The sequence below is a fragment of the Eupeodes corollae genome, chromosome 3 (assembly GCF_945859685.1).
Source record: "Eupeodes corollae chromosome 3, idEupCoro1.1, whole genome shotgun sequence".
Classification (NCBI taxonomy): domain Eukaryota; kingdom Metazoa; phylum Arthropoda; class Insecta; order Diptera; family Syrphidae; genus Eupeodes; species Eupeodes corollae.
Genome location: NC_079149.1, coordinates 80638733 through 80662375, shown reverse-complemented (window position 1 = coordinate 80662375; position 23643 = coordinate 80638733). Strand labels below are relative to the sequence as shown.

The window sequence follows — 23643 nt, the reverse complement described above, 5'->3', positions numbered from 1 at the left end:
TTATTTGGTAAATATTATAACAGTAAGTTTGATAATAAATATGTTTATTTTCAGCATGACTTTTTAGAGTTTTGCTTTAATTTGGGATTTATTAAATAAATTGAACTAAAAGTTTATATTTTAACTAAGCATTTAGCAGTGTTTTTTACTTTTCAGACGGTACAATTAAGCTGTATACAATGTTCGATAGAAAAGTGACCAAAAAATCAATTCAGTTTTGAAGATTGAACACAAAATTTTAATAACTTTTTTACCAGGATTAAAGTTAAGAAATGTACACAAAAATTATTAAATATTGCAAAAAATACTTTAACTTTTAAATTAATTAAATATTTTATTCTGTTTTTGTAATAAAACCGATTAAAAATGGGAGGATGTGTACGGACACAATTATTTATATATGGACTGACATGGTTGGTTTTATTTTTCAACTAATCAGCGTGAAATTTAAAAAAATCCGCTGGTACATTGTATTGAACATTATTGCTAAATATTTTTTGCTATATAAACATTATTCCTAACTTACACACTCCGTGTTACATATTAAATAATATACATAATAATACGTTTACAGTGTACATTTTTGTGAAATTAATACAAATAGTTAAAAATTATAGCATAGCGGGGGATATGAAGGACATTTAAGTAAGCAGTTTTATTATCTAGTAATCGTTGAAATAGATAACGGGTTGATATTTTATTATAATCGCCTCAAATTTGCGAATGTTTTAAGTATTAAGAGTAAAACTACGAGTATATCGTCAATAACAAAGACTCGAGCCAATCAGTTATAATGCTTTTGCACTCATTTTTGTTTTTTTTATCAAATTACAATAAACTCAAACAATATTAACCAAAATACAGAATATTTTATATATGTAATATCAAATATTTACTTAATAAAATAGCAAATCCTTTTCAACCAATCTCACATTCATTTAGAATATCATGGGTATAAAAGGGAGAGGCAAATTGGCTTTCACTTTTGAATTTCAAACAAATTCTCCATTTTTTATGATTGCACAATTTAAATAAGGAGAACAGAAATAGAAATCTCATTTAACTTGAAACTGATAAATTCTGTTTTTATTTTATTCCTTCGCTCAAACTGACAAAAATTCTCAGAAATCTTAGGAATATAAACAAACCAAAAATCCAAAAATTTAATGGAGTATGAATAAATCGGCGATTTGTGCTCTCTGCTTTTATATCCAGTGTCTCTAGAATATGTATTGATACTTTGAACGAAACCCATTAAATAGTAACCAACCCAAACTTATATGTCTTATATTTATAGAGACAATATAGCTGATAGAAAAAGAAAAACATTCCTTTAATTAATATTCATTTTATGGTCATACATAGTTCTAAAGTGAGAATTTATAATATTTGGGTCTTTACGATTAAGTTTATATCAAATTTGTTTTGCAATTGAATTAAACTTATTTGCTGTTGGTTTAAAATAAATATGAATTAATTTTATACATTAGTTGTGAACAAGCTGCTCCGTTCCAGAGGCTATTGATAGATTACAGTACAAATGTGTATTTTCCTCCACAATTTTAAGCGATTCATCAGGGGGTTCTTTGGATTTATTTTCAATTTCAAAACTTTCTATAGATTTATCTGAAAAGCGAGCTCCTATATCAGTCGATGTGTCATACTCATTGGAAGCAGATTTGGTAATATTTGGTTCTATGTCTTTAACATGCTCATTGATAATGCAATCGTTGTCATAAATTCCAGAGCAACTTATAGAAGATGAATTGGAAGTCTGGACAGGTGTTCGATTGTAAGCGCCAATACTGTTTTCATAGGTCTCTTTTGACATTATTTGGTAACCTTCTTCATTTGTATGGGAAGCTTGTAATGAAAAACCTGGAGAACACTGGTAGTTTTGAGATTGTGAAACATCGTTTTGGGTTGTCTCATCTGATGATGTATTATTGCTTTGGAACAAAGATTGTGGTTTTGTATGGCATTTGTTTACAACTGAATATCGTATTCGTATTGAATCAATGACGTCCAGTAAATTCTTAGCATCCATTGCTAAAACATGGGCTGCTGAGAGCATGCTCCTGAAATAAATTAAGGTATAAATACAAAAAAAATTTATATACATCTATATATATATATTACTTTCTATATTCCACATCTAAAGTGGTTTCATTATATTGCTGAGCCAAGCGCATTGCTGATACCAGCTCATGCATGTCCTTAGATAAAACTTGATGCGCCATTTCAACTTCTCTAAAAATATAAATATATATAGAATTAATAATCATTTCAACTAACCTAAAGCTTTTCTTGAGATTGGCTTACTTGTGAACTTGTGGTGGAAATTGAGTGGATAATTTATCGACCGAAACTAGAAGGTTTCGAAGTTCAATTCCAACATATCTTACTAAATCTAAGTATTCTGCAGCACAGGCCTTTTCAACTCCTTGTGATAATGCCATTATTGCTCTAACAACACTTGTTGTTGCCGCATAAACCTCATCATTTGTACGATCAGTAATTTGTGGTGATTTTTTATTGTTTGTAGATGGAGGAACTTTATTTTTGTCTTCATCAACTTCACCTAAAGATGATATTGCACCGGTCCTTCGTTCTGTTATTCCCGGCGAGGTGTTTGAATGCTGAGTTCCTGAATTTAAGCCTGGTGAACTCGGTCTAGATAACCTATTTAGGCTATTTGAATTTTGAGACCAATTTGTATGTGAAGTGTTGTTATCATCATCATGCCCATAAGTGCCAGATTCTGCATTTGAGTTAATAAGACTGAGTCGTTTTTTCTACAATGTAAAAATTAAAAAAATTGAAATGTGAGAATCAAATGAATTACTATTACAATCAATTTAATAAATTCTATTACGTTTGTCGTTTTGCAATCGCTTTAAAAAAAAACAACAACAAATCTCTAGAGGATCAGTTGAACAATTTTTTAATATTATGGGGAGAAGAAGTAATGATACTATCAGGAACCTCCTCAAGTATTTGTTCAATATGAAGAAGTAACAGTAGTCAGAATTAAAAAAAAAAAAAGAACATGTTCATATAGCCTGTGTACATCAATTGGAATAAGTGGGACGAAGACTTTAAAAATTGAGCAACGTTATGTGTCAACTGTCCTGTGAAAGCGTTTTGGTAATTGGAGATTTTAACGCCCGAACATGCAATACACAAATTACAACATCAAATTCAATGAACAACCCGCAAATACCATCATCCTTCAGGATATCAAAGGATGATGTTTGTAAAACAAATGGGGAAAACCTCTTAGACTTGCTGCAAATGTACGATTGCATCATCTTAAATGGATGCACAAACGGAGATTATGAAGGGAACTATACTTTTGTTGGAGGACAGGGTAAATCAACGATTGACTATGGGGCAGTAAATGGTGACTGGATAGACTTAGTTACATTTTTTGAAGTACAGTGCAAAACATACTCCGACCATATGCCCGTAGTGTTGAAGTGGACTAATGAAATTGTAACTCGACAAAAAGAACTTAAACTTCTACCGAAACTTAAATGGAACTGTAATGAATTATTTTCTTATCAAAACAAATTAAATAAACATCTGTCCGAAATTCCTGCAAACCTTAATTTCACAGAAAAATTCTCAAATGCGGTAACATCAAGCATACGAAGCTCCTCACAAAACCACAATCATACTCCCTCAGTTAAATTTAAACAGAAATGGTTTGATTATTAATGTGTTAAAGCAAGGCAGAAATCATTCGCTTTTTTACATTCTCTACGCAAATGCTACACAGAAGAACTGAAGAGATTGTATTTAGAATCAAATGCTGTGTATAAAAGACAATGCTTCCTCAAAAAAGTTGAATTTCAAAAGAACCAGGTACGATCGCAAGGCCTCATTAAAAACTCAAAATAGTTTTGGAAAACAGCCAAGAAAATAAAAAGGTCCAACTTCGTGATAGGTGCAACTATATCCGCAAATGATCTCGCCTTGCACTTCAAAGGGTTAGTTTTCAACAAATCAAATTTATCATTCGCATATGCAGAACCTTTAGTCTTGGACGAAATTCTAGATTTAGAAATAACACTTAATGAAATCAAAAAAGTTATATTTAAAGCAAAAAAAGACGGTATACCGTATGAATTTTTCAAAGACGCCTGCCCAACCTTGAACAACAATTTAAAGCACCTTTTAAATACGATATTAACAACAGCTACAATACCAAACTCATTCAAAAAATGCGATATTTCCAATACATAAAAAGTGTGATTCTAATAACCCTGAAAACTACCGGGGAATCTCATTCATAACTACGATGGCTAACATTTTTGCGGTATACTTGTGAGCAGGCTTGAAAATTCGGTTAACAATCATGAAATTCTTACGGAGCTTCAAGCCGGTTTCAGAAAAAATTACACAGCTGTTGACCAAATATTTTGTCTCACTTCAATAATAAAAACATTTCAAGCTAGGAAAAAGAAAGTTTACTCATTTTTCTTTGATTTAAAAGCAGCGTTTGAGCTTGTTAACCGGAATGCACTTTTATACAAGCTGTCACAAGCAGTTCTTACGACAAAATGTAAGTTCTGAAAGGAGTTAAACAAGGATGCCTGTAAGTGCTCTATTAATTTCGCTCTATATAAATGACATAGTCTCATGTATACCCGGTGGAATTCATATTGCTGATACTAATGTTAATGTGCTTTTGTATGCGGATGACTAGTTTTACTATTGGAATCACCTGAAAACCTGCAATTGATGATTAACCGTCATCATCTATCTATCTAGTAAAATGAACGCTCTGTTATGCTGCTCAAATTTGGGGAATAGATGAATTTGAAGTGTAAGAAACACCCCAAATAATACATTATATCTTGAAACAGGGTAAACACCCCAAATTATGCATTATATCTTGAAACAGGGTTGCCTTAGATTTTTACTAATACCCTTAAGTTTCAAGCAGCTACATTTTAAAAATTGCTTCACATTCTGATACTCGTCTAACGAAAAAATTGCTGCACTACGAACAAAGAAACATCGACTAGTGGATGATGAAATGGCATAACATTGCCTCTTATTACAACGTCAATTTAGACTGGAACTTCAGAAACCTAGACTCCTTAAAAAAACAAACAGAATCAAGACAATCTAAAAGCATAATTATATATTCACAATTAAATTATCACCTCTCCAGTAACAACAACTTTCAGCATAACCTTATCTACGCAGAAATATCACTACTGTTTGAATCGAGATGTGAGCTCATCTACCTTAACGGCAGTCCATACAATGGTGCACCCGACCAATTTTGCACACTGTGCAATATGAAGGCCAAAGAAGACAATTTTCATTTTATAAGCATTTGTCTAATCTTCAAACACCTAAGACTTGCATATCAAGGAAAGGAACGTTTTACAATAATGGAAACATTAGAAATTTTAAACGGAAGAAACTGGAAAGAATTGAAAAGCTAGGGACCAAGCTAGATGGAAGAGTTTTTTAACCAATAAATTAGTTATTTTTTATTAATATATGTAGAATAAAATTGAAAGGTTACATCGATGGAATTGAATTTATCGATTTAATAGTGAAACTTAAAACACGACATTATTGGCATTTTAAATTCGTTAACCTTATAATAGTAGAGTTTCACTGTTTGCATACTTACCAAAACATTTTCTTCTTGAATAAGCCACTTGCTATCAATTTCACTTTCAATTTGCTGTTTAAGAAGTTTTTTATCAATGTCTTCTTGAATGAATTTCTAAAAGGAAATTTTTAATAAAATTATATAATTTTACATCTGCCTTGGTGTTTTGACTAATATACCGTACCGATAAGTGCTCATCTTGTGTAAACCATTCATTTTCGACCTCATTTTCAATACGTTGATCTCTATTAACATCCCTTGTGACTGGTACCTACAAAAAAATTAGCTCAGATCAGTAAAAAATATATTAAAAACAAAAATAATATTGAAACAAAACGACATGCAGTTACAAAAATAAATAATAATTAGAAATTCTTTCATTTTAAACAATTTAACGTTATATGTACAATAACAAAACATAAATGGTATCTGTGATTTAAAAACAATAAAAATAAAAAAAAATAATCTTGATACAAATTTAACACTTCAGAGCGATGTTATGCGCTATTTGCTTCGTATTCGCTTTTGGCAATACCGTCAATTGACAAAATTGCACCAGTCGGCAAGGTCGACTCGTCCCGATAAGGCACGTCGTCTGGGCTACAAGAACAAACAAGGATTCGTCATCTACAGAATCCGTGTGCGTCGTGGAGGTCGTAACCGTCCAGTGCCAAAGGGTTGCACCTACGGTAAGCCCAAGAGCCATGGGTACACGAATTGAAGCCTTCCCGTTGCCTGCAATCTATTACTGAGGAACGTGTCAGTCGCAGACTCGGTGGATTGAGGGTACTCAACTCCTACTGGGTTGCCCAGGATGCTTCTTACAAATACTTTGATGTCATCCATCGATGTCATACATCGGCTGGCAAGAGCTCACTTGGTATTGGAAGGGCTACAAGAACCGTCTGCACTTGCGCAGGAAGCGATAAGCTGTTTGAGTTTTCAGTTTAATGGTGTTTTACCTCTTGATATAGTGGTAGTAGTAAAAATTTATATTCTGTGAGGTGTGTATCATATTGGAAGTTTTAAGTTTAAATCCAACTCATAACATAAGTAATCTTTTATACAACAACAACTTGATTGTGCTACCACAAGACTAGAATAACGTATGTTTCACGGTAGTCAACCGATCAAAAGATTCCTTTATTTGTGGTCCGTTCGAATTAATTGAAAAACTTTTCTACCGTATTCATTGAGAACAGCTTATGCAGCCGATGCACCATACCACCGCAGTTGGCTGGTTGAGGTCCTCGCAATGCAAGCTTTATGTATATATCAATAGCAATGATAGACTAGTTTTGTTGTTGTGAACTTGGGTTCTTAGTGAAAGTTTCTCCTTTAAGAAAACATTTATTTATTTTTGGGAGATGCCTTTTGCAATGAGGAAACAAATCCATGAATATTAAATGTAAAAAAAACTAGTTTTCCTGTTACTATTCGTATGCCCTTTGGAAATGTTTGTAAATTCTAAGTCATTTTATTATTTAAATCAATCACTTTCAACAACGAAGTGTGTACCAATTTTAAATAAAAATGTTTCTCTATTTTATATTATACAAATAAAAAGGGAGGGGAACAGATTAAACAACAATACTATAAAATGGAAACAAACGAAAAAAAGAATACCAACCAAAAAGATCAAAAAAACTCAATCACGAAATCGAAAAATAAACAAATTCAAAATTGAAGAAAACAAAATGTAATTGTAATCAGCTAGATATGTGCAAACCTGCATGCATTCATCTTTGGGAACATAACACTCTTGGTGATTATGTCCAGATTCAAAAGCAATTGTTTCACCAGGACCAGCTTCGTAGTAATGACGATTTCTTTTTTGGTTTCGCTGCAGAGTATTTGGTATCATATAGGGACATGAAACAGAGCCATCTACAAGTTTGTTTTCTGGCAATATAGGCAAAGAACTTGGCTGGGGCACTGAGTTAGTTTGATAACCTTCAGAGGATCTCATATAGCTATTAGCAGGCATCATTGATGTGTACATTTTGTTTTGAGGAGACTGAGCACAGTTCATATTGCCCTTTCCTTGGACATAATGCATGTGCGAAGGTTGCGTTGGCTGATGTATATAAGACGAAGCAGAAGAATGTTGACTAGTCGTTGAAGCCTCGTGCTGAAGGGATTGTTCGTTATCAAATTGTTGCAAGATGCCTCCACCTTGGGACGGAACTGTAACTGTTTTCATTGTAGGTGGTGCACAACTTTTTACATTTGCTCCACCAAAGTCATATATGCCTTCTTGTTCTGATTCTAGAGTAGTTCCCATTGGCGGGCGATACATATGGTAAGAAGGGTTGCCTTCCAGACTTCCCGAACGATGATTGTTCATCTGTTGATTTCTTTCAAGACTGCCACCGCGGAAGATACGATTACGAAATATATTTTTTACGTCTGCTATAGATTGGTTTCGTTCCAAGCTGCCACCTTTTGGTCGCATACAGATTTGCTGTACCGATTTAAGCACTTGTTGATTTCTTTCAAGACTGCCGTAAAATGTACGAGCTTGTCTCTCGAAATTTTCAGATGTATTAAGACTTTGATTGGAATCGAATGTGCTAGAAGGACTAGTCTCACGAATGAGCGAGCATATCTTAGATGATTGCAGCGGTTTAATTTTATAATGCTGTTGTTTTTGGTCTAATACATACTGATGAATCATAGACTGGTGATCATAATACTGCTGATAATTATTAGTTTCACAATTTTTTAAATGTTGTGTTGCAAACATTTGCGGTTCTTTATTACAATGATTATTTTTTAATTCGATCATAATTTTTTTTTGATCATGCATGTGTTTGTCAGTAGAATTAGAAATGTTAGAAGCACTAGTATCACACATTGGGGACAATGAAGAGGAGGAGCTTAAGTGTGAGTCAAGAGTGTTAGATCTAAACATGGGTAAGTTATCAGTTCCTAAGCTATCTGATATTGTTGGATGGGATTTTAGAACTGGTATATTTTCGTCAATAATGGGATCCAATTTTTGGAGTTCTGAAGCAGGGATTTTTGTCGTTTTGAGAGATAATTCAGTCGGATTTATGTTATTTGTTATTTTAGTCTTAGCTTTATCTACATCTACTGCTAAAGTATTAAATACCGATGCTGGTGTGGTGTAGCAAGACGGGTTGATGCTGCGGTTTTCGTTTTCCATCATAAGGCGAGCAAGGACGGTTGAGTTTTGGGCAATTATATATGTTAATGGAGCTCCTTGATCCTCTTCTACTGCTGGCATCAAAAAATCTATACAAAGTGATTTGTTTTTTAATCAAATTAAAAAATAATATAAAACACAAAGTATATGTAATACCATTTCCAGGAGTATTTCGGGTAGGTTTTGGTGGTGGTGCATTTTCGCTTGCACCCCACGACATAGCCGCTACTCTTCTATTTTCTCTACGCATCGTTTCAGAGTCACTCAATTTTTCTTCGACTAAAATTTCACTAAAAACCATAATTTATTGAAAATATATTGAACAGTTTTGGTATATTTTTTAACATACTATAAAATTTCTTTGATGCTCTTGAAATTAGGTCGCTTCAGAGGTTCATATGACCAACATTGGGACATAAGGGAATACAAACGGGGGGGACAGTTATTAGGCAATGGTAATCGTTCGCCATTGTCTAGTTTTAATATCACATCATTATTTTTTATTCCTTGGAATGGTTTTACACCCAACATAAGGATCTCCCATACACAGACACCTGCCAAAAAAAACGCCAAATTACTTAGGATTAAGCGATTAAACAATAGAGACAATTTACCAAACATCCAGACGTCACTAGCTGTTGTAAAACGCCGGAAATTAATAGATTCCGGTGCCATCCATTTTATAGGGAGCATGTACATGCTTGAATGATAATAAGATTGATCTGAAACCCAACGGGAAAGTCCAAAATCCGCTAACTTTAAAACCAAATCAAAATATACACAAATGTATTAAATAAATAAATTAAAGCATTCAAAATTTGAAACCTTAATGCACGTTGGAGTGCTGACTAGTACATTTCTTGCTGCAATATCTCTATGAACAAATTTTTTCGATTCTAAGTAGCTAAGGGCAGTCGAAAGTTGATAGCAATACAAAAGAAGAAAACCTCGTTTAAGCCTGTAACAGATACAAAATTTAGAAAACAACCAACTAGAAAATTTCATCGCTTACTTTTCAGTATTTGATTTTAGAAATGCTCGAAGTTCACCATGCTTAGCTAGCTCCATGACAATCCAAATGGGAGCGCTGCTACATATGCCTATGAGGCGTATTATATGAGGATGGTCAAACTTTTGCATTATATCTAACCAGAAAAAAAGAATTAAAAGTGTCCCAAAATACAATGCACATAAATAAAATAATGCTTACAAGCTTCTTGAAGAAATTTTTCGGTTTTAGTTAGATCATCATCCGCTTTACAGGTCTTAACCGCTACTTGAATTGCACCAGCCTTGTTATCAGTCTGAGTATTGTTTGCCCCATTTTCGTCATTTCCATTTGTACTACTTTTTTCTCGACTTGGTTTGTCTTTAATGTAATAAGTTCCTATGTGAACGTCTCCGAACTGTCCGACTCCAATGATTTCGTTGAGCACAATTTGCGATCTATCCAGTTCATAATTTCGAACTTAAATATTTTTAATATTTACCATTAGCGCAATTGTTGAGAAATATTAATTAAATTTTAAAATACCTGCAGGTGTAGAGTAATCTCCTTCTTCATCAACCAAACCAATTTCAGCATAATCATCACTTAATTTTGGTATACTCTTTTGCTGGTCAATTTGTTTAGTGCTTGTATTGCCGGGCTTAAGATTAGCAACATTTGACGCATCATTGTCTTTGGACAAAACAATTTTAGATCTTTCTAGGGAGTTTTTAGTACTACTACTATTTCCAGACGCGTTGGAACGATCCCAAAGGGAAATATCACTATTGTTCACTAAACTGCAATAGCCATCGACTAAATCTGCTATACTATCTGCAGTCTGTAATAAAAATGTATATTATATTAAATTTATATTATGATTTGAGGTACAGTAAATATTCAAGAATACAAATTGAAGAAAGTACATATACAGTGTGGGGCGTGGTTACTTTCTTATTTTACAAAATAATAACACGACATCTCGAAGGGGGCCACCGTTCTCAGCAATGCACTAAGATAGTCGGAATTTTAAATTGTTTTCCACTTTTTCCAGCATATCTGTGCTTATGTCGGCGATAGCAGCACGAATATTATTTTTAAGATGACAAGGGTCTTTCGACTATCAGTGTATACCAACGATTTAAGTTGGGCCCACAGGAAAAATTACATGGGGCTAAATCTGGAGATCATGCTGGCCACTGAAGATCTCCTCTTAGAGAGATGAGCCGTTCGGGGAAGTGTTCAAATAAAATATTTATTGACTTTCTTGTCGTGCGAGCTGTCGCTCCATCTTGTTGAAACCACACTTCCCCCCATTTCATTTTGAATTGAAGAATTCGTCTCATTGTGCGACTTCTTCTTCTTCTACACACCACCGGTATCCCTGAACGTGTCCACTCACAAACAAACCCGACCTGCAGATGCGATATTGAAATGGATTCTGAAAGCACGCTGAATTGCGACGATCGAAAGAATGAAAAAAAGTAGCCTCCACGAAGAACGCGAGCTCTTGCTTTGTCCACTGAACTAGAAGAACCTTAGATAAGGTGCTTTCGAACAAGCCATAAACCAACGCTCTACTATTAATAGCCTCTCAGTTGCGAGAGTTTCAGATAAGGAAATAACCACGCCCCTGTATGCACGTGTATTTTAGTTGTACAAACAAAATGTATGGTTTTCAAGATTTTTGAACATGATTTGATACATGACGAAGTTTATTTACTTACATTAAGTCCAACACAATTTATAACTAATTCTTCCTCGTTACTACTGGTTTTCATTTTTAACTGTGTTTTAATATCTCTACAATTGCAGTTCTCTTTCTTAGCAGATTTGTCATTGTTTGCTAACTTCTGTGAATTTTTTAATCGATCTGTTGTTGAATATTGTTGAGAATCATCTATTTGTTGACTGTCTTTTGATAAGATGCAAGTTTTTATTCTTTCAATATTATGAAAATCAGTAACTTTTGTAAGTCCCGTTTGTGGATGAGTTAGATAAGAGATTCCTGTCAAGTAGAACAAACAAAATATATAAAACCAATATTAGATATAATGCAGTAAGTAAGTAACTAATTCATTTATTGATTCGTTGTTTGTAACATGTTAACATTTTAATGAATATGCAGTGGCACTACCGTCAGCTCGGTTATCAAATTTATAAATAATAAATAATAAAATAATATATAAATAAAACTATTTAAATTTTGAGATATTCAACATCATATGCTTATAAACGTCTTTCAAGAATGAGGCGAGGGGTTTCCAATCAGTTTCGTTCAAAAGTTTTATTGTTTCTTTTAATGACAGGGTTCTTTTTTAAAAACATGAACATCGATGTGAAAAATGAGACATATGATCATGAAATAAAAGCAATCCTTTTCGAATCTACAATTACATAAGGTGTGGAATTGTTTAAAACTTCCGGATTAATAATGGAACTTAGGGAGTTTTAGATTTAATTTGATATTTATAAACAAATTTTAAGGGCGTTGGTTTTGAAGGCATCACGTATGAAGCTTTCCAATTACTCGAAACAACTATTCCCTTAAATCAATCAGGTTGTTCGTATCCATGGAAAGCCACCTCAAGGGAACTGATTGCCTTCTTTTTCCAATTCGCCATCCACCAATCCGCATTCTTCGTTTTGTAAAATAGCAATTTTAGTCAAACTCCGTTTATTCGGGAAGACATTACGCCACGACAGAACATACTCGGACAAGAATTTCTTTAAGTGTTTTAAGAATCAAGCTTCTGATTAAGTTTCACTCCTAAGTAAGTGTATTTGATAGCGATTTCTAAAGATTTGCCGTTAAAGGTCCAATTATATCGTATCTTATAAGCTATGTCATTATTGAAGAATGAGAACAAAAGAGTACTGAGCAGATACTCTTGTTTGGCACCATTATTCGTGAACCACTTTGAGTAATGAAAGCCATACAATTCTTTTGAGATGTAAATACATTTATTATAAATATCACAACCATTAAACTTGATCACCACACGAAATTCATTCTCCGTATTCCCAAATTCAAAATTGATTCAGCCGACTGGGCCATATTCAAAATGGAAATTACTAAATCTCTAACGGACAAACATTCTTCTTCTAACATTAATAAGAAAGCCGTACTGATCCTAAAAGCAATCAGATCTGCTGCCATACCTCAGACATACCCAAAACAGCATAAAAGAACAACACCGTGTTGGAATTCTGAATTAGCTGAACTTCGCAAAGCCAAAATGACAGCCTGGAAGAAATTCAAAAAACAAACAAATCAAGAAAATGTGATTGCCTTCAAAAAAGCTAATTCAAAGTTCAGAAGACAGCTTAAAATCGCGAAAGCAAAAAGCTTAGAGGACTTTACGTCAAAAATAAGTCCAGAAACCTCACCAGGGAAAATATGGAGTAGCATCCGTTCTTTAACTGGCAATCCCACTTCACTAGCCATCAACCACCTTAGTTCACCAAAAGGCCCACTCTCAGATCCCACTGACATTGGTAATTATATTGGTCATTGCTGGTCTAAATACTCAGAAGATTCCAATTTTACAGAGGAATTCAAAACTATGAAACATGAGGTCATAACCCAATCAATAGACTTATCTGCAGCTAATTCCCAAGCCCAACTTAAAACTAATAGTGGAGTTTGTTTGTATACCAAGAGTTTCTTCTATAAATATGCCTCATCTTTAGCTATTCCATTGACAGCCATTTTCAACCTATCGCTCTCGAAAGGTGAATTTTTAGAACGTTGGAAACTGCCTTATATTACACCAATTTTTAAATTTGGATCTCAAGAAATTAAAAATTATAGAATAATCAGCAAAATATCTGCTCTTCCTAAGTTATTTGAGAAATTAGTCGGTGACAAGCTCACTTTTCAATTGATTTTTACATTACATTAATGACTAACTATATAATTAATAATTTTGAATCTTATAGTCAAACTTAAGTCGTTAAGATTGACGAATATAACTCTAATCAAATATTGGTTCCATCTGGTTTCCCTCAGGGTAGCCACTTGGGCCCTTTAATATTCCTGCTTTTTGTAAACGATATTCCCAACATTTTTCAAAATTCTCAGTGTCTTCTTTTTGCGGACGACCTTAAATTATATCGTTGTATTAAATGTTGTGATGATTGTGTTTTATTAAATGATGACTTAAATAAATTGGCAGATTCTCTTATAGATGTTCAAAGAAGAAGAAGAAGAAGAAAGAAGACGTCCTTGGTGGCATAATCGGGAGATACAGCATGCACAACACTACCTCCGACAACGGATTCAGGCTTGTCGATTTCGCTGCGGGGCGAGACGTTCTGGTAGCTAGTACGCAGTTCACGCATCTTAATATCCACAAGGGGACATAGACATCTCCTGATCAATCAACCGTCAACCAGATTGACCACATTGCGATCGACGCACGACACTTCTCCAGTATCCAGGATATCCGAACATTCCGAGAGGCCAACATTGACTCGGACCACTACCTCGTTGTAGCCAAAGTAAGGCTACGGATATCCCGATCCAAGCCAAAACAAGGAAGTACTGTGAGAAGATTCGACGTTAGACGGCTACAATAGCAAGAGACTGCCATGTCCTTTTCCGATCGTGTTTCTAATAACATCTTAAGCAGTCCTATGCTTCCTGCATTAAGCATTGAAAACCAGTGTCAATATTGCCTTGCAGCCATCAGAGATGCCACCTCTGAAGTGCTAGGTTTCACACGGCCACCACAGCGAAACCCCTGGTTTGACGATGAATGCCGGCAAGCGCACGCAGCGAAACAAGAGGCATACAAAACGGCGCTGCACAAAAGGACTAGAGCTGCTCGCGAGCTCTACGAGCAGAAGAGGAGAGAGGAACACCGGCTTCTTAGACGGAAAAAAAGAGAGCATGAAAAGCGCGCGATCAAGGAGATAGAGGGATGTCACAACAGGAATGAGGTTCGTAAATTTTAACTAAAGGTAAAAAAAACCTATCAAGGGTACCAGCCACGAACCGAAGCCTGTAAAGACGATCAGGGGAACATCGTAGTAGAACCGCAGTCGATGCTGAGAATATGGAAAGATCACTTCTCCAAATTATATAGAACCACTCAACCTCGGCGACGCAGATCAACAATTCCGCCTACCCGACCTTGATGAAGTGAAGATAGCTATATCTAAACTTAAGTCAAACAAAGCTGGTGGAGCTGACGGCATCCCTGCCGAGCTATTCAAAGCAGCAGGCGATGACTTGGTACGGAGCATGCACCAACTCATCTGCAAAATATGGTCGGAAGAAAGCATGCCCGATGAGTGGAATCTTAGCATAGTGTGCCCGATACATAAGAAAGGAGACCCTCTAAACTGCGCCAACTACAGAGGCATCAGTCTCCTTAACATTGCTTATAAGATCCTCTCTGTCGTATTATGTGAACGTCTGAAGCCATTCGTCAACAACCTGATTGGTCCTTATCAGTGTGGCTTCAGACCAGGAAAGTCCACTATCGACCAAATATTCACACTGCAGCAGATCTTGGAAAAAACCCAGGAGCTTCAAATCGATACCCACCATCTATTTATCGATTTTAAAGCCGCGTATGACAGCATCTATAGGGAAGAGCTCTACCGAGCAATGTCTAGTTTTGGCATCCCTGTCAAACTTACCCGTTTGTGCAGAATGACAATGGTCGGAAAAGATCTTACCGATTCATTTGATGTCAAAAAAGGTTTTAGACAAGGCGATGCACTGTCATGCGACTTCTTCAACATCGTTCTGGAAAGAATTGTGCAAAACTCAACCGTCAACACTAGAGACACAATCTTCCAAAGGTCCATCCAATTACTCGGATACGCAGATGATATTGACATAATTGGTAGATCAAAGCGTGATGTCAGTGGAGCGTTTTTGAGAATTGGAAGAAGAGGATGGGTTTAGTGGTCAATGAGGGCAAGATCAAGTATATGCTGTCATAAAAAAACGACACTGAACAACGACGTCTTGAACAAAACGTCACCATGGGCAGCTATAACTTTGAGGTAGTTAAGGACTTTGTCTACCTAGGCACCGCTATCAATACAGACAACGACACCAGCGCTGAAATCAAACGAAGAATAACTCTTGCAAATCGCTGCTTCTTTGGACTTAGAAGGCAATTGAGAAGTAAAGTCCTCTCTCGAGCATCTAAAATCACCATCTATAAGACACTCATCATCCCGGTTCTCATTTATGGCGCTGAGGCCTGGATCATGTCAAAGAAAGATGAGAGCGTCTTAGGATGCTTCGAGAGAAAAATTCTTCGGGTGATTTTTGGTCCCATACGCATAGATGGAGAATGGAAGAGAAGATATAACGACGAACTGTACGGGCTGTACAGCGACACTGACCTAGTAAGCAGAATTAAAGTCCAACGGCTTAGATGGCTAGGTCATGTAGAGCGAATGGACATCAACGCTCCAGCCCGGAAGGTCTTCGAATCCAATACCGAGGGACGGCGCAGTAGAGGAAGACCGCGACTCAGGTGGCGCATCCAGGTGGGAGAGGACCTCTACCAACTTGGCGTGCGAAACTGGAGACAGCTAGCTGGAGACGCTTGTTGGTTGAGGCCCAGGTCCGCCCGGACTGTAGCGCCACTTTAAGTAAGTAAGTAAGTAAGATTCTCTTATATCTCCTTATTATCTTAATATTTCAAAATGCCAAGTAATGTCATGCTTTTGTACGACTTATCTAATTTTTTACGAGTATCAAATTCTTCTATATTGGATCGTGTAGCACAAAAGAAAGATTTAGGTGTTATCCTTGATACTAAGCTTTCTTCCTTATATTGACTATATCATAAATAAATCAAACCAAATGTTAGGGTTCATCAAAAGAAATAGTAAGGAATTCACAGATCCGTATACCATAAAAACTCTTTTTATATTTCTCTCGTTCGATCTTTGCTTGAGTTTCTCTCGTTTGCAACCCTATAACTATAATAATTCAATTGAAAGAATCGAGAAAATCCAGAAAATATTTCAGGGTTTATGCATTATAAACTTCATTGGGGTATTGTTATTCCATTGTATGAAACTATAGATGTCTCTTATTTGGTATGCAGAGTTTGGCAAATCGGTGGCATACTTTCCGATAATGTTTATTAGAGATATACTTAATAATCATGTTAAATGTGCTCAACCTCTTGCACTTATATCTATTCATATTCTTGGTTTTAATTCTAGAGATAATATTCTTTTTTACGAGCAATTTCATAGATATAACTATGGTCGTAATGAACCGATTTTTCGTTGCATCAGGGAAGCAAAGTTAGTACTAGTTTGGACTTTTTTAGAATTTGCACTAGAGATACCTTTAAAATGTATGTTTTAAATGTACTTAGATCTACTTGACGTTTGTATATATTTATATATTATTGCTGTTTTTATTTTTGTATATATTATTGCAGTTATATTGAAATATTGATATCTATTATTGTATAAGAAAACTTTGTTCTTTGATTGATTTGGGGTTCAGGGGTTGAACTCCCTATTTCAACAAAGGTTTAACGGTAATCAAATAGCTTTTGCTGATGATATCGTTTACACTTATGCGGAAAAAACACCTTTCGACTGTATAGTTAGGATGAATGAGGACCTTCAAATGCTCAGAATCTGGTTTGCAGCTCACCAACTAATAATGAGTGAAAAAACTAAACTGATGCATTTTGAGACATCAGGATACACTTTTGATGACTAAGAAGTTTTCTATCATTCATACGATTGTAAAAAATGTACTTTACCGCTAAATATTTGTGGAAGAGACAATTTCAAAGGTTCTAATCTTTGCTCGAAAACCTGTTTTAAAATTAATTATGTTGATTCATTTAAATATTTAGGGGTACTCATCGACAAAAAACTGAACTGGAAGTGTCATATTGAAGTAAGAACCTACTTGACTTTAGTGATTCGACAGATGTATCTTTTAAAACCTTACTCATCACGTAGTGTTTTGTCAATGATTTATTACGGACTTGTTAACTCAAAACTGCAATACGGTATAGTTAATTGGGGATGTGTTTACATGAACACTTTTGAGTCCCTCTTGGTTGCTCAAAAGCATATCGTACGAATCATATGCGGTAGAAATCGATTCACACATAGCTGGCCTTTTTTTTGGATCTGCGCATCCTTCCTCTTAGACATCTTTATGTTTTCAAAGTTTTGAGAGAATTCTTTATACAAAGCGGCAATGTACCATCTAGAAATTCGTCCGTATTTAACTTACGAGCAAATAATTTAGCACTCTTCAATGTTTCGTTTGCACTTAGATCACTATTCACAAACTTTTATCTAACCACCTCGGCCAAACTGTTCAGCTTCCCTTATCTATCAGAATTAATAGTAATTTTAACTTATATCTTAAAAACGTCAGATCATGATGTTGAGTTACTCTTTAGACTTACTTCCTAGAACCATAGATACATAAACATATAAATACACACACAACAAAGATTCTTCTCGGTTCCTACAAAATACTAAATTATAATAAAATAATAAATTATTTTTCATTACTGAATAAAAAAAGTTATTCTCAGCTAAAAATTATATCTTAGATCAATCAGCATTAGCTTTATAGTTATAGATTGATGTTATTGCATTCTGTTTCCATCATTTAATTATATAACTTTATATTTGTTAATTAGATATAAGTGAAATGAATGCAAAATAAATTGAATTGAATTGAAATAGGTAAATAAATAAAAATATTTTGTATTAATGTGATTCTTTCAGATAAATAAGGGATCTATTTTAAATGTATTTAAATTACCAATATTAGGTCCAATGTATAATATCCCTGAAATATTCCACGCCGAACTTAGAGTTACCGAAAACTGCTCCTGATCAAACGTGTACTGAGTTTGCAAGAGTTCAAAAAATCTAAAGTAATAATAAGTAAAAGTAAAATTAATGCTCTTAAGAATGAATATTATGACAAAATAAACATACTTAAGGATATATTCGATATCACTGTAGTTGTAAACTTTTTTGTAACCAGTTTGTATCAATTTCTTAAGATTTTTTTGCTTAGTGCTATGTATCACAGCTTGTGGTAAAAAAGATTTAAAACCAATCTCTTTGTCAATGTAGTCTACATGATGTTTTTTATCTTCCGCTTTAATAACATCCCTGAAATAATGTCTAATTCCTAAACAGCACAATTGAATTGCCACATCGAGGTCAATAGTTGTAATGCTAGAATTAATGTAGTCTTGTTTTACCTAAAAACATTCAAAAAAAAAACATTATAAAAGGCTTATTCAATTAGAGTAAAAAGTTATTTGAGTTTAACTTACTTGATCGAAATAAAAATGGCAGGTTATTCTATCCTTTTCATATAACTCCTTAATGCTTTTTGGAATATAACGAACTCTGAGTTCGGCTCTCCAAACGCTATTAATATGCGTATCAACAATATCTGGCTTTTGCTGTTCCTTTTTTCGATTACTCATCGTTTTATATGGGCATTCCGTATTCGAACACGAGGGGTTCGAAATTCGAGCTGCAACTTGAGTCATTGGTGTGTCCCTGGATATCCAGACAACTTCTTTGGTAATAACATTTCGCAAGCGCAATGCATAGCTTTGTGAATTTGCTTTGTGTCCCGGTACTATGTTTTGTACAATGCTCTCAATGATTTTGCGTACATTGTCAACTTGTTCATTGAATTTGATTGTACGGAAACCGTTATTTGGTAAATAAACATGTAAAGTATCTATTTTTCCTTAAATAAAATCGTTTTAATGAAAATTAAAGGAACGTTATTTTTTATGAAATAACTTACCACTGTTCTGTTGAGCTGAACTAAAGTGGAGAGGGTGACATCGGCTAACGTTCGATTCTGACATTTTTGATTCATCTAATGAGGCCTTCGTCTAGTAAGTGAACCTTTATATAGTTTAACAGACAAAGAAAATTCAAATTTATTAAATGCGTAAAGTACAATAATATATATTTTTCTTTTAATTCTTCTCCACATAACAATAAAATTTACCAATAATTAATAAGTAGTTTGCCTTAAAAAAAACAAACAAATTTTAAAAACTTAATTTTTAGTTAGGGTTGTCATTTTTAAAAATTACTATGATCAGGTCAATTTAGCATACGAGTAGGACTTATTATTCTCACAGCAGGATTAAAGCTTTGTTTTCATAAAAAGCTAGAATGAAGTCAAGTTTAAGCAATAATATGACTAACAAAAAAAGGACTTGAAACTATTGATCCAAAGAAGTTCAATTGTGATGACTCAAAAGGCGAATACAATATCATCACAGGTGACCAATCATGAATATTTGACATTAAGCTTGAAACTAAACAGCAGTCCACTGTGTCTGCAGTTTTTGAAGATGAACTAAACCCAACTAAATTTCTTCATGTCTATTTTTGTTTTTAATTAATGATGGCTTGATTATTTGGCAAAATTGGACATATCGTTGCCCTACTATTTGAGGAACGTAGAACGATCAACTTGAAATGCTGTAAAAACAATTGTTTTTCGGTAAAATAAGGAAAACTAAAAAAGGTTCAATCATTCTTCGTCATAGCATTAAAAACTAATTGAAAAAACTTAATTTTTGTAGACATATCACGGCTTTTGATATAAACAACGACTTTTTCTTGTTACCAAACATTGAAAATACATTTTGTGGGTGATGATTTTCTATGCCATTATAAGCTTACATCATGTCTTAGAGATTTGTCGATGGATTCAAATTGAATATTTAATCTGTAAGTTATAAAAACTAATCATTGTAAATACTAACTAAAACAATTGGATTTCAGCAAACATGAAATTTGACGAAATAAAAAAAGATCTTATATTTTTATTCGAATCTGAGTTAAGTTTACTTAATTGTCAAATGTTTAAATAAGGTTAAGTTAATCGTAGAGAAAACTATAAAATAAATGTAACATAAGTCAAGCTGTAAATATGTGTAAGAAGGATACTGAGTATTAAGCTGCGTAAGCTATAGGCTTTAAAAGAGTTTATTTTTCAATTAATTATTGCAAATTCAAGTCTCTTTTATCCGTTTTATGCCAGCGTGAAGATATTGAACGTTGCAATAACAGAAAAAGACAGGGCGTGGTAAAGCAGCAAAACATTAGCATACAAATCGAGCTTTGAACTTCACTTTATGAATTAAAATAACAAACACAAATAATAGTTACGCTTAAACTGTCTAAGAGAAGGAATGCAGTTAGAGCAGAGTTTGTTAACAAGGTGTGTGAATATTATTCAAATGAGACAATGATGTTGCACCAGTTATTTTATATTATCTTCTCTGAATACGGTCCAAGATGTTTAAGTAGTTTGCGAAAGCACCAGGTTAGAAATGGGAGTTATGCTCAAGCTTTGGACGTGTATACGTTTGCATCGTCTCAAATGCAAACGCATTGCAACATTTTTGACAACAAGGCGAATGTGATCATTCTCCCAGATGAGGTGGTTGGAGATACCCTTACCGAGAATATCTGGATGTTCTGTTTCCTTGATGCAATTGCTACTTATAAATATTGGCATGGAGGTATCGCTACATCATTGGATAATTGAATCATTCTATTTAACCCAGTTTCTTAATTGTGTTGCAGTTCCACATCCAAAGAGGTAGAATTAACGTGAGCCTAGAAAATGATACAAAAAGGTAAGAATACTTAGGAAACAATTAATATAATCAGGAGTTGTGGATAGGAGATTCCAAAAGGAGATGAAACGACTCTTTTGCTACGCAAAATTTCTTTTGAACAGATTTTATGCTACAAAAAGAGAGATGAAAAGCTCCGGTAAATATATTCACTTTAGAAGACAAGCTTAAGATTAGTTGGAAAACCCATTGCTGTTACTCCAAATCTACCTTTTCACTTTCTAGAGGTGTTGAGTAACCCAACCGCCCACATAATGTGAAAATATTTGGGAATTTATAGCAGTTCAAATATAACAAATAAGCATGTTTACCATATTGCGCTGAGAATAGCTGAATATTTTTGATAAGATAAAAACAATACCAAATCGATAAACTGACTTTTTTGATAACTAATCCTGAACTTAATTTTTAGGTATTTTATCTACGGAAAAATACTGATTTACATTTCTACTTTAAACTATTTGCACATCACTCTTTTTCTATTTTTAATACGCTTGCAAAATACTAGATATTGAAAGAATGAAATGATAATTCACAATGACAAAGTTCGACGAACCACTAGGCGACAGAGGATTGATAGCGTCAAATTATTCAGATTACAGAAATAAGAATCAAATCAAGGACTCAAAAGGAGATAACACATGGGTTGAATGTCAATAAACAATATTAACAGAACACTGCAATTTTAAAAATATACCAAAACGATTAAATTGAAAGTTATAATCTCTATTTCTATATAACTATTGTTTTTCTATACTTTCCAGTTGGTTGGTCACTTAATTATTACAAAAGTCCATATAAAGTTTACTTGGTTCGTTGCAAATAAGTTTCCCTTGACAGGTGGATTGCAAAACCATTTCCTCCTATACAAAATATAGAAATATTTTCTACGTCTGCTCTTAGTTTGTTAAATAATCAAATTAAAACGAATTACATAGTGTTCTTTGGAATGATAGTTCAATTTATGTTAAATAAAATTTTAATACTTTCAATTGAGAATACTGAAGAAATGTATATTTTAGGGCGATTACCTTTTATGAAAATTTAATACAATGCTCCATATACAATAACCACTCACCTTTATGAGAGATTGTTATAGATTTATGGATATTATATTAATATTTGACTGAACTTGTTTTTATTTTGATGTGGGGATGCCTGTTCTCTATACTATTTATCCATTCACATAAATTATTATTTTCCCAATCGATAACATGATGTTGCATTTTAATAAATAAGAAACCAGCAATTAATAAAACTGGTGTTGACTGAAAGTATAGTTTCCAAATTGAAATTGTTTGCACATTTCTTTTTTAGTTTCACATTCACATCCCGATAATTGTTAGAAAAAACATTTAACTTTTTAATTAATTAAAGTTTACCATAATAGGCGGGGACACCACTGTCATCAATACATCATCCGCAAAAATATTCGGACTTCAGGGATACATTATGTATAAATGGGCACGTTCAAAAACTAACTTCTGAAAACTCAGTCCAAAATTCATTTTCGGATGGGTTCATTCTCACAAAAATAATTGACAGATATGGTATTTGGCCAGTTTATAAATTTATGATCTAAGAATTGTCCGTACCCTCAAAAATATAAACAACATTTCTTGCTTCAGCTGTCAGAAATTTGAGAACAGAATTTTTATGATACGATTTCTCAAGAATTCTGTATCGCACAATTTAAAATGGATGAAAAGAAATGCAAAGCTAATTTGATTGCTAGCTGAGAATAAATAATGAATTGTGTTTCTTGTGTTTATAAGCACTATTTACATGAGCATTTTATTCGTTGCGAGTGTGGAAAATGTGGAACGCGAATAAAGTTTGACAGTTCGTATCAACTAAAATTTTGTTCGCGACGAATAAATTAGTTTTCTTAAATTTATTAATATATGAAATTGAATAGTAAAACATAGAGCATCATAAATCAAAAAGAAACTATTTTGCTATCGTTTTGTTAAAAATTTGTGTGGAAATATGTCTTCAAAAATATATAAGCTCATATTTTGTAATTCATTCGTCGTTCGTTGGTCGCGCTCATGTGAATACTGTTATATATCATTCTTCTGTTCTCCATTGAGAAAATTCTCAGAAATCTTAAATATACGAACTGGCCAATTGTGTACCTACTCGGAATAAATATGAAACTTAAAAAGATGATGAAATAATAATATTT

The 23643-nt window shown here is 33.9% G+C and overlaps 1 protein-coding gene across 1 annotated transcript; it reads right to left on the bottom strand.

The window, feature by feature from the left end:
- Positions 1–1486: 1486 nt before the first annotated feature.
- Positions 1487–22878, bottom strand: LOC129950638 (focal adhesion kinase 1). The gene is made up of 19 exons (XM_056062566.1): positions 22534–22878; positions 19598–19701; positions 19110–19537; positions 18763–19034; positions 18584–18693; positions 11523–11803; positions 10342–10636; positions 10018–10275; positions 9820–9952; positions 9633–9765; positions 9422–9563; positions 9157–9361; positions 8964–9097; positions 7368–8896; positions 5823–5909; positions 5657–5752; positions 2323–2795; positions 2140–2250; positions 1487–2078 (listed from the first exon to the last, which is right to left on the bottom strand). The coding sequence occupies exons 2-19, from the start codon at positions 19659–19661 to the stop codon at positions 1487–1489; spliced, it is 5343 nt and encodes a 1780-aa protein (XP_055918541.1). The 5' UTR covers positions 19662–19701; positions 22534–22878.
- Between the last annotated feature and the right edge of the window lie 765 nt (positions 22879–23643).

Coding starts and splice junctions, on each gene's coding strand:
- LOC129950638 (XM_056062566.1), bottom strand. CDS start 19,661: ATGTCAGAATCGAACGTTAGCCGATGTCACCCTCTCCACTTTAGTTCA. Junction 9,766..9,819: donor CTAAAATCAAATACTGAAAA/GTAAGCGATGAA, acceptor TATCTGTTACAG/GCTTAAACGAGGTTTTCTTC. Junction 2,079..2,139: donor TTAGATGTGGAATATAGAAA/GTAATATATATA, acceptor AATTTATTTCAG/GAGCATGCTCTCAGCAGCCC.